This window comes from Salmo trutta, chromosome 32 (genome assembly GCF_901001165.1).
Source record: "Salmo trutta chromosome 32, fSalTru1.1, whole genome shotgun sequence".
NCBI lineage: Eukaryota > Metazoa > Chordata > Actinopteri > Salmoniformes > Salmonidae > Salmo > Salmo trutta.
Window position 1 is genome coordinate 27,672,163 of NC_042988.1, and position 16,513 is coordinate 27,688,675.

Here is a 16,513-nt window from a genome sequence, read left to right on the forward strand (position 1 = left end):
AATATATAACATATACAGTGGGGCAAAAAAGTATTTAGTCAGCCACCAATTGTGCAAGTTCTCCCACTTAAAAAGATGAGAGAGGCCTGTAATTTTCATCATAGGTACACTTCAACTATGACAGACAAAATGAGAAAAAAAATTCCAGAAAATCACATTGTAGGATTTTTAATGAATTTATTTGCAAATTATGGTGGAAAATAAGTATTTGGTCACCTACAAACAAGCAAGATTTCTGGCTCTCACAGACCTGTAACTTCTTCTTTAAAAGGCTCCTCTGTCCTCCACTCGTTACTTGTATTAATGGCACCTGTTTGAACTTGTTATCAGTATAAAAGACACCTGTCCACAACCTCAAACAGTCACACTCCAAACTCCACTATGGCCAAGACCAACGAGCTGTCAAAGGACACCAGAAACAAAATTGTAGACCTGCGCCAGGCTGGGAAGACTGAATCTGCAATAGGTAAGCAGCTTGGTTTGAAAATATCAACTGTGGGAGCAATTATTAGGAAATGGAAGACATGCAAGACCACTGATAATCTCCCTCGATCTGGGGCTCCACGCAAGATCTCACCCCGTGGGGTCAAAATTATCACAAGAACGGTGAGCAAAGCCTACCATCAGTAACACACTACGCCGCCAGGGAATCAAATCCTGCAATGCCAGACGTGTCCCCCTGCTTAAGCCAGTACATGTCCAGGCCCGTCTGAAGTTTGCTAGAGAGCATTTGGATGATCCAGAAGAGGATTGGGAGAATGTCATATGGTCAGATGAAACCAAAATATAAATTTTTGGTAAAAACTCAACTCGTCGTGTTTGGAGGACAAAGAATGCTGAGTTGCATCCAAAGAACACCATACCTACTGTGAAGCATGGGGGTGGAAACATCATGCTTTGGGGCTGTTTTTCTGCAAAGGGACCAGGACGACTGATCCGTGTAAAGGAAAGAATGAATGGGGCCATGTATCGTGAGATTTTGAGTGAAAACCTCCTTCCATCAGCAAGGGCATTGAAGATGAAACGTGGCTGGGTCTTTCAGCATGACAATGATCCCAAACACACTGCCCGGGCAACGAAGGAGTGGCTTCGTAAGAAGCATTTCAAGGTCCTGGAGTGGCCTAGCCAGTCTCCAGGTCTCAACCCCATAGAAATCTTTGGAGGGAGTTGAAAGTCCATGTTGCCCATCGACAGCCCCAAAACATCACTGCTCTAGAGGAGATCTGCATGGAGGAATGGGCCAAAATACCAGCAACAGTGTGTGAAAACCTTGTGAAGACTTACAGAAAACGTTTGACCTGTGTCATTGCCAACAAAGGGTATATAACAAAGTATTGAGATAAACTTTTGTTATTGACCAAATACTTATTTTCCACCATAATTTGCAAATAAATTCATTAAAAATCCTACAATGAGATTTTCTGTGTACCTATGATGAAAATTACAGGCCTCTCTCATCTTTTTAAGTGGGAGAACTTGCACAATTGGTGGCTGACTAAATACTTTTTTGCCCCACTGTATAACATAAATATGTAACATATGTAATATAAATATATAACATATATAACATAAATACAGTGAAGGAAAAAAGTATTTGATCCCCTGCTGATTTAGTACGTTTGCCCACTGACAAAGAAATGATCAGTCTATAACTTTAATGGTAGGTTTATTTGAACAGTGAGAGACAGAATAACAACAAAAAAATCCAGAAAAACGCATGTCAAAAATGTTATAAATTGATTTGCATTTTAATGAGGGAAATAAGTATTTGACCCCTCTGCAAAACATGACTTAGTACTTGGTGGCAAAACCCTTTTTGGCAATCACAGAGGTCAGATGTTTCTTGTAGTTGGCCACCAGGTTTGCACACATCTCAGGAGGGATGTTGTCCCCCTCCTCTTTGCAGATCTTCTCCAAGTCATTAAGGTTTCGAGGCTGACGTTTGGCAACTCGAACCTTCAGCTCCCTCCACAGATTGTCTATGGGATTAAGGTCTGGAGACTGGCTAGGCCACTCCCGGACTTTAATGTGCTTCTTCTTGAGCCAAGCCTTTGTTGCCTTGGCCATGTGTTTTGAGTCATTGTCATACTGGAATACCCATCCACGACCCATATTCAATGCCCTGGCTAAGGGAAGGAGGTTCTCACCCAATATTTGACGGTACATGTCCCCGTCCATCGTCCCTTTGATGCGGTGAAGTTGTCCTGTCCCCTTAGCAGAAAAACACCCCCAAAGCATAATGTTTCCACCTCAATGTTTGACGGTGGGGATGGTGTCTTGGGGTCATAGGCAGCATTCCTCCTCCTACAAACACGGCGAGTTGAGTTGATGCCAAAGAGCTCCATTTTGGTCTCATCTGACCACAACACTTTCACCCAGTTGTCCTCTGAATCATTCAGATGTTCACTGGCAAACTTCAGACGGGCATGTATATGTGCTTTCTTGAGCAGGGAGACCTTGCGGGCGCTGCAGGATTTCAGTCCATCACGGCGTAGTGTGTTACCAATTGTTTTCTTGGTGACTATGGTCCCAGTTGCCTTGAGATCATTGACAAGATCCTCCCGTGTAGTTCTGGGCTGATTCCTCACCATTCTCATGATCATTGCAACTCCACGAGGTGAGATCTTGCATGGAGCCCCAGGCCGAAGGAGATTGACTGTTCTTTTGTGTTTCTTCCATTTGCGAATAATCCCACCAACTGTTGTCACCTTCTCACCAAGCTGCTTGGCGATGGTTTTGTAGCCCATTCCAGCCTTGTGTAGGTCTACAATCTTGTCCCTGACATCCTTGGAGAGCTCTTTGGTCTTGGCCATGGTGGAGAGTTTGGAATCTGAATGATTGATTGCTTCTGTGGACAGGTGTCTTTTATACAGGTAACAAACTGAGATTAGGAGCACTCCCTTTAAGAGTGTGCTCCTAATCTCAGCTCGTTACCTGTATAAAAGACACCTGGGAGCCAGAAATCTTTCTGATTGAGAGGGGGTCAAATACTTATTTCCCTCAATAAAATGCAAATCAATTTCTAACATTTTTTACATGCGTTTTTCTGGATTTTTTTGTTGTTATTCTGTCTCTCACTGTTCAAATAAACCTACCATTAAAATTATAGAATGATCATTTCTTTGTCAGTGGGCAAAGTACAAAATCAGCAGGGGTTTAAATACTTAGTTCCCCCACTGTATATAAGATACATAACATAAATATATAACATATATAAGATAAATATATAAGATAAACATATAACATATATAACATAAATATGTAACATATATATCATAAATATATAACATACATAACATAAATATATAAATAAATAACATAAATATATAACATAAATATATAACATATATAACAAGAATATATAACATATATAACATAAATATGTAACATAGGGTTCCAAGTATGTTTTGTGTGTAGTTCTATATGATGATAATGTACCTGCTTTACAAATCCACTCCAGGTATCCATTGAGCTCTCTCTCTATCTGCTGCTGTCTCCTCAGCTTCAGAAACTCACTCCTGTTCTCCACTCGCTCTCTCTCTTTGGCAAACTCCCTGTGGTCGACACACACACACACACACACACACACACACACACACACACACACACACACACACACACACACACACACACACACACACACACACACACACACACACACACACACACACATATCAACACACACATCATCTGAAACACACATATAGATCTATACAATGACATATACACAGACATATTGTATACACACACACACACGCACACACTTACCCAGACAGTACACCCAGGACCAGGTTCAACATGAAGAAAGAGCCGATGATGATGAGGGGAATGAAGTACATCCAGTTCCACGCACTCCCTGAGGCATCGTTGCTCTGCAAACACACACACACACACACACACACACACACACACACACACACACACACACACACACACACATCTTTTGATCTAGTAAATCATCTTTCCCTTGTTTGACTAGAGAGGTTACACTGAGATGTAGATTTTATAAAGCCAAAAAATACCAGACCATTTCAGGACCTTTTCATGAACTGGGACGGGGTCACCACAATACGGGGATAATTAGGACATCATTTTATGAAGTATACTGTCCAGAGTATCTGCCATTTAAACAGTTCAGCTGCACAGAATGTAACGCTCTTCCTCTCTCTTTTTCCTTCACCCTTTCTCTCCCTCTCTCAACCTCCATTTCCCTTCTCTCTCCAACCCCCTTTCTCTCCCTCTCCCTCTCTCAACCTCCATTTCCCTTCTCTCTCCAACCCCCTTTCTCTCCCTCTCCCTCTCTCAACCTCCATTTCCCTTCTCTCTCCAACCCCCCTTTCTCTCCCTCTCTCAACCTCCATTTCCCTTCTCTCTCCAACCCCCCTTTCTCTATCTCTCTCAACCTCCATTTCCCTTCTCTATCCAACCCCCCTTTCTCTCCCTCTCTCAACCTCCATTTCCCTTCTCTCTCCAACCCCCCTTTCTCTCCCTCTCTCAACCTCCATTTCCCTTCTCTCTCCAACCCCCCTTTCTCTCCCTCTCTCAACCTCCATTTCCCTTCTCTCTCCAACCCCCCTTTCTCTCCCTCTCCCTCTCTCAACCTCCATTTCCCTTCTCTCTCCAACCCCCCTTTCTCTCCCTCTCTCAACCCCCATTTCCCTTCTCTCTCCAACCCCCCTTTCTCTATCTCTCCCATCCCTCCCCATCTTGCTGTATTTCCCCCTAAACAGAGTCCATCACAGAATGTAACGCTCTTTCTCTCTCCCATACACCTCCCTCCCTCCCTCCCGCCCTCCCTCCCTCCCTCCCTCCCTCCCTCCCGCCCTCCCTCCCTCCCTCCCTCCCTCCCTATGTCTGTGGGCGTGGCTGCTGTTGCTGTATGCTGTACTGAATGTACTGCAGCCTTTTTAGCCATTAAACTTTCAGCACTTTCTTCCTCAGCAGCTGCAAGAATAACTCTGACTGAACAGCCCTGTTAAATATAGAGCAGCACCGCCACCGAGTGAGACTGATGGAGGAGAGAGAAGAAGGGAAGAGGGTGGGGGAAAGGGGGAGGGGGGTGAAGAGGAAGGGAGAAAGGGGGAGGCTGACGGGGGGGGAGAGACAGTGAGTAATTGGGTTTGGTGAGGTGGGGGGAGTAGGAAGAAGCAAAGAGGAATGTAGATGGAGAGACAGATTAAGGAAGCAGAGAGAGCGAGGAAAGAGAGAGGTGTGGGAAAGAGAAGAGGGGGAAGAGAGGGAAGGGGGAATATTGAATATGGGCCCATAGAGACTGCTGTGAATGGGACTACACTCACATTCCCCCACTACCCTCATCCACCTCTCTGTCGCCATAGCAACCATTGCCACTGGCTGCAGGGCACTATTCACTGTGTCTTAGGTATGGGCACACAATACAGTATATCAGTAAATGCTATGGGCATATTTGTATAGCAGTGAAACATGTATTGTATGAATTGGTGGGTATTTACCATGTAATTTACTAGTAAATACCATAGAAATCTATTATCCAGGTTGTAGTTGCCCCACAGATTTAGGATCCTGCCTCAATTCTAACCGAAACCCAAAACGAAACCTGAACCCAATCTCAAACCCAAACCGAAGACTAAACCTAATCCCGATCTCAAACCCCAAACCAAGCCTGAATCCAATCCCAAACACAAACACTGAACCAAACCCGATCTCAAGCCAAACCCAAACCTAAAACCAAAGCCAAACTCCTGATCTTAAACCCAAAACCAAACCCGATCTCAAACACTAATCCAACTCTACAGTAACTCACATAATAGTCCAGCTCTTTAACCATCAGTTAAATACCATAATACCTCTAATACAGAACCACTGTGATGTGAAGTACCGTAACTCACATAGTAGAGCAGGTCAGTCCATCCCTCCATGGTAATACATTGGAAGACTGTGAGCACGGCAAACAGGATGTTGTCAAACTGGGTGATGCCGTAGTTAGGCCCCAGCCAATACTTTCGACACGTGGTCCCGTTTGGACATAGTCTCGACGGGGCTTCGGTCCCACACGGAAACTCCTCGCGAATCTCATCTACAGGGGTACAGAGAGTTTGGGGATCAACATGTTATTTAAGAGCTAGATCTTCTTTGATTCATATTGAATTGACAGTCTTTTTGTCACTGATTTAACTGGCATACTGACTGACTAACTGACTGACATACTGACTGACTGACTGGCGACTCACTGGCTGACTGACTAACTGGTAGAATGACTGGCAATGACTGGTAGAATGACTGGCATACTGCCTGGCTGGTATGCTGACTGGCACATACTGACTGGGTGACTGACTGGCAGACTGACTGACTGACTGACATATTGGCTGACTGTCATACTGACTGACTAACTGATTGACTGACTGACTGACTGGCAGACTGACTAGCAGACTGACTGGCATGCTGACTGACTGACTAACTGACTGACTGTCTGACTATCCAACCAACCGACCCACGACCTTCTGGCCGACCGACGGACTGACCGACCAATCGACCAACCAACTGACTGACCGACTTACCTGTGTGAATGTCGAAGCAGGTAGTATGGAATTTGCCCATGTAGAACTCCAGGCCGATGATAGCGAACATGAGGATGGCGAAGAATAGCAACAGGCCGATCTGCAGCAGTGGGATCATAGCCTTCATGATGGACTTGAGGACCACCTGGAGGCCTGGGGGAGACAGCGCACATCGTTTAAGAACAGAAACAACAGACAAAGTAAAAGAAACTCTGACCTACATCCCAAAATCCCTATAAAAATGATGTAACTTAATCAGAACTGTCCTCCCCCTCCCCTCCTCTTATGGTATCAGATGAAATAAGACTATTAGGGATGTAGCTAGTCGTGCTCTCTGTCCCACACCCCCATATGTCCCAAGACTTACTGGGTATCCCAGACACCAGTTTGAGGGGTCTCAGCACACGGACCGCTCTCAGAGTCCGCAAATCGAAGTCCGATCCCACTGTAGACAGGATCCTACAGAGAGAGATGGAGCAGAGAGCGAGAGGAGGTGGAGAGAGGGAGAGAGCGAGACAAAGGGAAGAGGGAAAATAAAGAGAAGGAATATTTAGAGTATTTGAAGATTTTTTAGGAACATTTGTAGCATCAGCCAATCAATGTGTGTCGGTTGCCGGGGGTTTTAGTGACATCATCTGTTAATCATTTACACTAATCACTTGGATAAGAAGAAGACTTTCAGTGAGTGAATGAGTAAATCAATAATGTGAATGCATGAATGAGCCACGAGTCAATCAAGAGATGGGACAGGGAAGTCGATAGAGAGAGAGAGAGAGAGAGAGAGAGAGAGAGAGAAAGAGCAACCATATCATGAGAAAACAAAAAGATAATTACTTGACACATTGGAAAGAATTTACAGAAAAACAGAGCAAACTAGAATGCTATTTGGCCCTAAACAGAGAGCACACAGTGGCAGAATACCTGACCACTGTGACTGACCCAAAATGAAGGAGATCTATTTACAGACTCAGTAAGCAAAGCCTTGCTAGTGAGAAAGGCAGCTGAAGACTGACCTGGCACTCAAGAGAAGACAGGCTATGTGCACACTTCCCTCAAAATTAGGTGGAAACTGAGCTGCACTTCCTAACCTCTTGCCAAATGTATGACCATATTAGAGACACATATTTCCCTCAGATTACACAGCCCCATAAAGAATTTGAAAACAAATCCAATTTTAAGAAACTCCCATATCTATTGGGTGAAATGCCACAGTGTGGAATCACAGCAGCAAGATTTGTGACCTGTTGCCACAAGAGAAGGGCAACCAGTGATGAACAAACACCATTGTAAATACAACCCATATTTATGTTTATTTACTTTCCTTTTTGTATTTTAACTATTTTCACATCATTAAAAACCTGTATATATACATAATATGACATTTGAAATGTCTTTATTCTTTTGGAACTTTTGTAAGTGTCATGTTTAGTGTTAATTTTTTATTGTTTGTTTCACTTTTGTTTATTATCTATTTCACTTGCTTTGGCAATGTAAACATATGTTTCCCATGCCAATAAAGCCCCTTGAATTGAATTGAATTGAGAGAGAGAGAAAAAGAGAGAGAAAGAGAAAGAGAGAGAGAGAGAGAGAGAGAGAGAGAGAGAGAGATACAGAGAGGGAGAGAGAGAGAGAGAGAGAGAGAGATACCGAGAGAGAGAGAGAGAGAGATACAGAGAGAGAGAGAGAGAGAGAGAGAGACAGAGAGAGAGAGATACAGAGAGAGAGAGAGAGATACAGAGAGAGAGAGAGAGAGAGAGAGAGAGAGATAGCACAGGCTGTATGATTGAGAGTTGTTGACTGCCTCATTTGTTCCCCATCTTTATTCCTCCTATGTATAAACTCTGTCTGAGAGCCATGGCCACTGCCAACTCATCAGGACTCTATCTGTACCTCACTATACACACACACACACACAAACATTTATGCACGCATGCACACACACATGCACACACACAAACATGCACACACATTGTGTAGGATAAACTGAGAGGGACAGAAATATAAGTGTGTGTGTGTGTGTGTGTGTGTGTGTGTGTGTGTGTGTGTGTGTGTGTGTGTGTGTGTGTGTGTGTGTGTGTGTGTGTGTGTGTGTGTGTGTGTGTGTGTGTGTGAAGGAGTGTGTGTGTTGGTGAGGAGGAGTGTTTGTGTGTGAAGGAGAGGATGTTCTCTCACGTTGTCTGACTTCCAGTTATCTCTCTGGCTGACTGGGAATCATCAACGTTTTCCAATAGTCCTTTTCCAACAGTTTAACTGGCTGATCCTGTTGCACCTGTGCATTCGACTCTTGGTGGAATGCATTGCTTGACTGCCGTGATAAGCACAATGTCGATCGCGAACTGCAGGTCCCCAAATGATTCATTCTCGAGTTCGAGTTTGCTTTGAGCAGCTTTGTAGTTTTGGTTCTATGAAGCTGTGTCCATCATAACATTCAATAATCAATTCATTGTATTCATTCTTGCACCATGTGATATATTATCAGTTTGAAACAATGCCTGCATCATGATCAGCTGTTTGTCTCTGGAGCCGCTGAGCCGGAAGAGCGTGCATCAATCCTGCTGTAGGACTCATTGCATTGGAGTCAACAGGTCAAACAAACAACTAAAACAAACAAGTCACTCAGAAAAATGAATCATGATTCTAGAGGCATTAAAAAGGGTCATTCAAAAATAATGAATAATTTGCAAACTGCACATCACTACTCAATAGGTGTCTCTCCCCTTCACATGGACCACTACAACACAGGAGAGTCTCAGGGGCCCACCGTTAGTCTGACAGCACACCTAAACACTAGGGAATGATGATGTGTCAGTGTAATACAATCTGAATGACACATCGTTGAAAGCCTTCCCACCGAGGCCTGGTGGGGTGTCTGGTTGAGGAACAACAGTGAGTCCACAGAGCCCAGTTTAGGAAGCTCTGTGCTTAACGACTAACACACACTTTTAGCTTAATAGCTTCACCAGAGAGGCTGGTGTGACTGACTATGTTCTGGAGTTAGCTATCTGCGCTAGGAACGCGGGTAAATACTATGGGAGTTAGCTATCTGCGCTAGGAACGCAGGTAAATCCTATGGGAGTTAGCTATCTGCGCTAGGAACGCAGGTAAATACTATGGGAGTTAGCTATCTGCGCTAGGAACGCAGGTAAATCCTATGGGAGTTAGCTATCTGCGCTAGGAACGCAGGTAAATACTATGGGAGTTAGCTATCTGCGCTAGGAACGCAGGTAAATCCTATGGGAGTTAGCTATCTGCGCTAGGAACGCAGGTAAATACTATGGGAGTTAGCTATCTGCGCTAGGAACGCAGGTAAATCCTATGGGAGTTAGCTATCTGTGCTAGGAACACAGGTAAATCCTATGGGAGTTAGCTATCTGCTCCCGAGTGGCGCAGCGGTCTAAGGCACTGCATCTCAGTGCTAGAGGCATCACTATAGACCCTGGTTTGATTCCAGGCTGTATCACAACCGGCCGTGATTGGGAGTCCCACAGGGCGGTGCACAATTGGCCCAGCGTCGTCCGGGTTAGGGTTTGGCCGGGGTAGGCCGTCATTGTAAATAAGAATTTGTTCTTAACTGATTGCCTAGGTAAATAAAGGTTAAATAATATACAATAAAATAATAAAACTGTGCTAGGAACACAGGTAAATACTATGGGAGTTAGCTATATGTGCTAGGAACACAGGTAAATACTATGGGAGTTAGCTATCTGTGCTAGGAACACAGGTAAATACTATGGGAGTTAGCTATCTGTGCTAGGAACACAGGTAAATACTATGGGAGTTAGCTATCTGTGCTAGGAACACAGGTAAATACTATGGGAGGTAGCTATCTGTGCTAGGAACACCGATAAATACTATGGGAGTTAGCTATCTGTGCTAGGAACACCGGTAAATACTATGGGAGTTAGCTATCTGTGCTAGGAATACAGGTAAATACTATGGGAGTTAGCTATCTGTGCTAGGAACACAGGTAAATGCTATGGGAGTTACTATCTGTGCTACAAGGCAAGTACTTGCTATGGGATTTCAATTCTATATAACTATATTTATCCCCTCAGGGGCAATTAAGCTATCTTCCTGTGCTAGATACGTAGAGGGATGCTATGGGAGTTAGAAATCGCTAGCCCTGATGACAGCCGGCTATACAGAGACTGTCCTATCAGAAGAGGAGGTAAAGGGAAGTGAGAATGAGGGAGAGAGACAGGGAAGAAAGGACGAGGTGCTGGTTTGTCAGCCTGGGAGGTCCTGCGCTGAAGACAAGATGGGATATTGGGGTTAAAGTGAGGGATTCACACTGACAACGCAGGTGTGTGTGTGGAGGGAGAAAAACTGTGTGTGTGTGTGTTTGTGTGTGTGTGTGTGTGTGTGTGTGTCTGCGCGTGTGTCTGCGCGTGTGTATGTAGGGGATAGTGTTAACAGTGCCGACAGGAGAGAAATCTACTGGGAGTTAGTTGCCAATCTGCCTCACAGGAAACTGTCAAGAGTGTATATGTGTGTGTGTGCATGTGTGTGCAAGAAGAAGACAATGATGATGATGAAGAAGATGAAGATGGCAGTCCTGCACCAACAGCTCCTCAACCCCACCAGGTCTGTCCACCTTTACAGAATTTATCATCAAAGCAACAAGGCTCATTCACACCGTTTCCACGGTTACTGGGGCCCTTCTCATTCATAACTGTTTCCATGGCAACAGAAACCTTGGCTCCTTGCTAGAATCTTTGCATCACCGTGGTAACCGGGCCAAGGGTGGCTTGATTGATATGGTTTTTTTTCTTCTAATATCCTCAGTTGTATAGTGAAACACACACATGCATGTAAATAATACACACACAAGCCAGCACATACACCCAAAGCACACACACCCACACAAGCATGCACACACACACACACGCACACATTTATAAGCTGCACATACATACAGTTTCAGCTTGGAACCATTTGAGTGCACATACATTTATATGCAAGAATGCACACTAGTATTTAGGTCATACGAACTAGCTACCTATGAAAATCCTCGGTTTCTACCCTGATGAACACACACGCATGAAAACACGCACACACATACACTCCCTCCCATACACACACACACACACACACACACACACACACACACACACACACACACACACACACACACACACACACACACACACACACACACACATACATACAGTTGAAGTCGGAAGTTTACATACACTTTGGTTGGAGTCATTAAAACTCATTTTTCAACCACTCCAGGAAATATGATAGGCTCAAATAAAAATAGTTTCCTGATCTTTCTTATACTGTATGTCACATCATCTGACAGATACACGCAACAAGTCAGAGGTTAGCATAATGTCAAGGCTTTAAGCAAGTCTGTCTGAGAAGTAAACGTTGTAAGAATCTGGCTTGTGGAGGCACAATTTTGCACACACAGCATGAGGAAAGAGTGGCCAGCTAATCTTGAGTTTGACAGTCTGGAACCAAGGCTTGAGCCGTTAAAATATATTTTAGAGAGAGGTTCAACTCAGGCAAGACTTTACCTGAGACAATGACCCTTTTTTACCCAAAAGAGCTCTTCAATGTTTTCCACACTGTTCTACCGTGGACAGCTCCTCACAGTTCTCCACACTGTTCTACCGTGGACAGCTCCTCACTGTTCTCCTCACTGTTCTACTACGGATAGAACTCAATGGCCGTGTCCAAAATCTAACTTGCATACAAAACCTACATGTTGTGTACATATCATGCTACATACTATTTAGAACGTACTGTTTAGTAAAAACAAATGCAGTCAGCAACAAATATCAACGTTCTAGGTCATCCATCCTTAGAATCTGTCATCTAATGCTCAATTACGTTGATTCATTCAGTTTGGTACAGCAAGGCATCTTACATGATTATCAGCTGTTCTCAATCACACTGGGTCTAGAAAGACCAGTCTCTTCCTCAGTAGTGTGCATCCAATTCTACTAGATGAAAAGCCTAAATCAGTATTACATCCTGGCATTTAAAGCATACTACAATTCAGAAATGTCACATATAAAACGTTCTATTCTACGCAAGTATAAGTATTTAGACACGGCCACTACCACAGACCACGGTTACATGGCCTTATCCACAGATCTAGGACCAGATACCCTCACAATTCTTTCATTGGCCATTATGGGAATGAGAAAATATATGAGCCTATCATATTCCCTCCATTCCTCCTTCCTTCCTTCTTTCTTTCTTTCTTTCTTTCTTTCTTTCTTTCTTTCTTTCTTTCTTTCTTTCCTTCCTTCCTTCCTTCCTTCCTTCCTTCCTTCCTTCTTTCCTTCCTTCCTTCTTTCCTTCCTTTATTTCTTTCTTTCTTTCTTCCTGTACAGTCATATACTGCATGTGGATTAAGTGTGTTGTTTGGCAATGTGTCTCAGTATATATGCTGAGAAGAAGATGGTTTATAGGTGTGTGAAGAAAAAGTGAGCATGTATTTGAAGTGTAAATGTTTATTGTGTGTGCATGTATGCATCCCCTGGTCATTGTAGTATCAAAGTGTCAGGGCAGAGGTGGGTAGAAAGGACAGTAGCTTTTCATCTTCAAAGAGCCACACTTCTAAAAGAAAAATCACCATTCAAAAGGAGCTAACCATAGAGACCACAGCTGGGAGCAGTGTATGTGTGTGTGCCATCTGTGTATAAGTGCGAAGCGTGTGTGTATGCGTGTGAGAAAAATGAATGAAAGAGAGAGAGACAAAAAGAGAGAAAGAGAGAATGAGATAGAAAGAGTTATAGAGACAGAGAGACAGAGAAAAAGGTTGAGATAGAGAGAGAAAGATAGAGAGAGAGAAGAGAGGTAGAGAGAGAGCAAGAGGAAGAGAGAGTGAGAGTGAGAGAGCGAACGAGAGGGACAGAGAGTGACAGACAGAGAGAGAGGGGGAGAGTTCCTGTGTCTCAAGGCTGTACTGGGTGATTGATCATCTGCAGCAGCTAAAAACAGGTTACTGCAGCAGGACACACACTCTCTCTCTCTCATTCGCTTGCTCCGCTCCTCCTCTCTCTCTCTCTCTCTCTCTCTCTCTCTCTCTCTCTCTTTCTCTTTCTCACTCACTTTCTCTCAGTAACTTGCTCCATCTCTTTCTTTCATAGTTCTCTTTCTATCCTTTCTCTTTTCACTCTATTTTCTCTTCTCCCTCTATTTCATGATTTCTCTTCCTTTCATGCACTCTCCTTTCCTACTCCCTTTACAACATATACATAGACATACACTACTATTAGTGGATTTGTCTATTTCAGCACCACCCGTTGCTGACAGGTGTATAAAATCGAGCACACAGCCATGCAATCTCCAAAGACAAACAATGGCTTTGCTGAAGAACTCATTGACTTTCAACGTGGCACCGTCATAGGATGCCACCTTTCGCACAAGTCAGTTCATAAAATTTCTGACCTGCTAGAGCTGCCCCGGTCTAATGTAAGTGCTGTTATTGTGAAGTGGAAACGTCTTGGAGCAACAACGGCTCAGCCGAGAAGTAGAAGGCCACACAAGCTCACAGAACGGGACCGCTGAGTGCTGAAAGGCGTAGCGCATAAAAATCTTATTTTCTTGGTTGCAATCACTCACTACCGAGTTTCAAACTGCCTCTGGAAACAACGTCAGCACAAGAACTGTTACAGTGGCTTGCGAAAGTATTCACCGCCCTTGGCATTTTTCCTATTTTATTGCCTTACAACCTGGAATTAGTATAGATTTTTGGGGGGTTTGTATCATTTGATTTACACAACATGCCTACCACTATGAAGACTCAAAATATTTTTTATTGTGAAACAAAAAAATTAAAAATAAACTTGAGCGTGCGTAACTATTCACCCCCCCCCAAAGTCAATACTGTGTAGAGCCACCTTTTTCAGCAATTACAGCTGCAAGTCTCTTGGGGTATGTCTCTATAAGCTTGGCACATCTAGCCACTGGGATTTTTGCCCATTCTTCAAGGCAAAACTTCTCCAGATTCTTCAAGTTGGATGGGTTCCGCTGGTGTACAGCAATCTTTAAGTCATACCACAGATTCTCAATTGGATTGAGGTCTGGGTTTTGACTAGGTCATTCCAAGACATTTAAATGTTTCTCCTTAAACCACTCGAGTGTTGCTTTAGCAGTATGCTTAGGCTCATTGTCCTGCTGGAAGGTGAACCTCTGTCCCAGTCTCAAATCTCTGGAAGACTGAAAAAGGTTTCCATCAAGAATTTCCCTGAATTTAGTGCCATCCATCATTCCTTCCATTCTGACCAGTTTCCCAGTCCCTGCCGATGAAAAACATCCCGACAGCATGATGCTGCCACCACCATGCTTCACTGTGGGGATGATGTTCTCGGGGTGATGGGAGGTGTTGGATTTGCGCCAGACATAGCGTTTTCCTTGATGGCAATCTCATCTGACCAGAGTACCTTCTTCCATATGTTTGGGGAGTCTCCCACATGCCTTTTGGCGAACACCAAACGTGTTTTTTTTAAATCACTTCCCCAATTTGGACTATTTTGTGTATGTCCATTACATGAAATCCAAATAAAAATACATTTAAATTACAGGCTGTAATGCAACAAAATAGGAAAAACGCCAAGGAGGTGAGTACTTTTGCAAGGCACTGTAGTTGGGAGCTTCATGAAATGGGTTTCCATGGGCGAGGAGCCACACACAAGCCTAAGATCATCAAGTGAAATGCTAAGCGTTGCCTGGAGTGGTGTAAAGCTCGCCGCCATTGGACTCTGGAGCAGTGAAAACGCGTTCTCTGGAGTGATGAATCACGCTTCACCATCTGGCAGTCCGATGGACAAATCTGGGCTTGGCGGATGCTAGGAGAATGCTACCTACTCCAATGCATAGTGCCAACTGTAAAGTTTGGTGGAAGATGAATAATGGTCTGAGGCTGTTTTTCATGGTTTGGCTAGGCTCCTTAGTTCCAGTGAAGGGACATTTTAACACTACAGCATACAATGACATTCTAGACAATGTTGTGCTTCCAACTTTGTGGCAACAGTTTGGGGAAGGCCCTTTCCTGTTTAAGCATGACAATGCCCCCGTGCACAAAGCGAGGTCGTTACAGAAATTGTTTTTTGAGATTGGTGTAGAAGAACTTGACTGGCCTGCACAGAGCCCTGACCTCAACCCCATCAAACACCTTTGGGATGAATTGGAACGCCAACTGTGAGCCAGGCCTAATCGCCCAACATCAGTGCCTGACCTCACTAATGCTCTTGTAGCTGAATGGAAGCATGTCCCCGCAGCAATGTTCCAACATCTAGTGGAAAGCCTTCCCAGAAGAGTGGAGGCTGTTGTAGCAGCAAAGAGGGGACCAACTCCATATTAATGCCCATGATTTTGGAATGAGACGTTCAACGAGCAAGTGTCCACATACTTTTGGTAATGTAGTGTATGTATCTGCCTTCCTCTTTTGGTATTCCCTTCTCTCTCCTCCCACAACTATTGTACAAACCTAGCTCCATCTCTCTTTATAAGTATATTGCTTCTACAGTTACACATATCTACCCCTCCTCTCCCCTTTCTCTCTCTCTTTCTCTGTGTGTCTCTCTCTCTGTGTCTCTCTCTCTGTCTCTCTCCTCTGTCTCTCTCTCTGTCTCTCTCTCTGTCTCTCTCTCTCAGCGAGGCCTGAGGGATCTGAGAGACGCACACAGGATCACATGGCTTTCACACAGTCAGCCATTGCCACCATCTTTCCCCTTTCTCTCTCTTTCCTGCTCTCACTACATTTCACTCCCTCTTTATTCAATATCTCTCTGCTCCAGCCAGCCTGCATATCCCAACTGGTTTTTACCTCCTCTTTTCAGAAACTGGTCTTAAAATACCTCTCTCTTTATATTGCTACACACACAGTCAAATACACATGCATACAGTAATAACACAGGCAACCATTTTCCTGCCCCCATTTTGCCTTCCCTCAGTATTTTTTCTTCTTTTTATTTAACCTTTATTTAACTAGGCAAGTCAGTTAAGAACAAATTATT

General features: G+C 43.9%; 1 protein-coding gene across 1 annotated transcript in view; it reads right to left on the bottom strand.

Moving 5' to 3' along the window:
• LOC115170706 (voltage-dependent P/Q-type calcium channel subunit alpha-1A) overlaps nucleotides 1-16,513 on the bottom strand; it is a 185,431-nt gene that overhangs the window by 126,303 nt on the left and 42,615 nt on the right. Inside the window, exons 4-8 of the mRNA XM_029726941.1 lie at nucleotides 6,904-6,995; nucleotides 6,537-6,689; nucleotides 5,868-6,055; nucleotides 3,769-3,872; nucleotides 3,439-3,554 (exon numbers count right to left, since the gene is read on the bottom strand). Of these exons, the coding sequence (XP_029582801.1) occupies nucleotides 3,439-3,554; nucleotides 3,769-3,872; nucleotides 5,868-6,055; nucleotides 6,537-6,689; nucleotides 6,904-6,995 (653 nt within the window). The remainder of the gene's footprint in view (nucleotides 1-3,438; nucleotides 3,555-3,768; nucleotides 3,873-5,867; nucleotides 6,056-6,536; nucleotides 6,690-6,903; nucleotides 6,996-16,513) is intronic.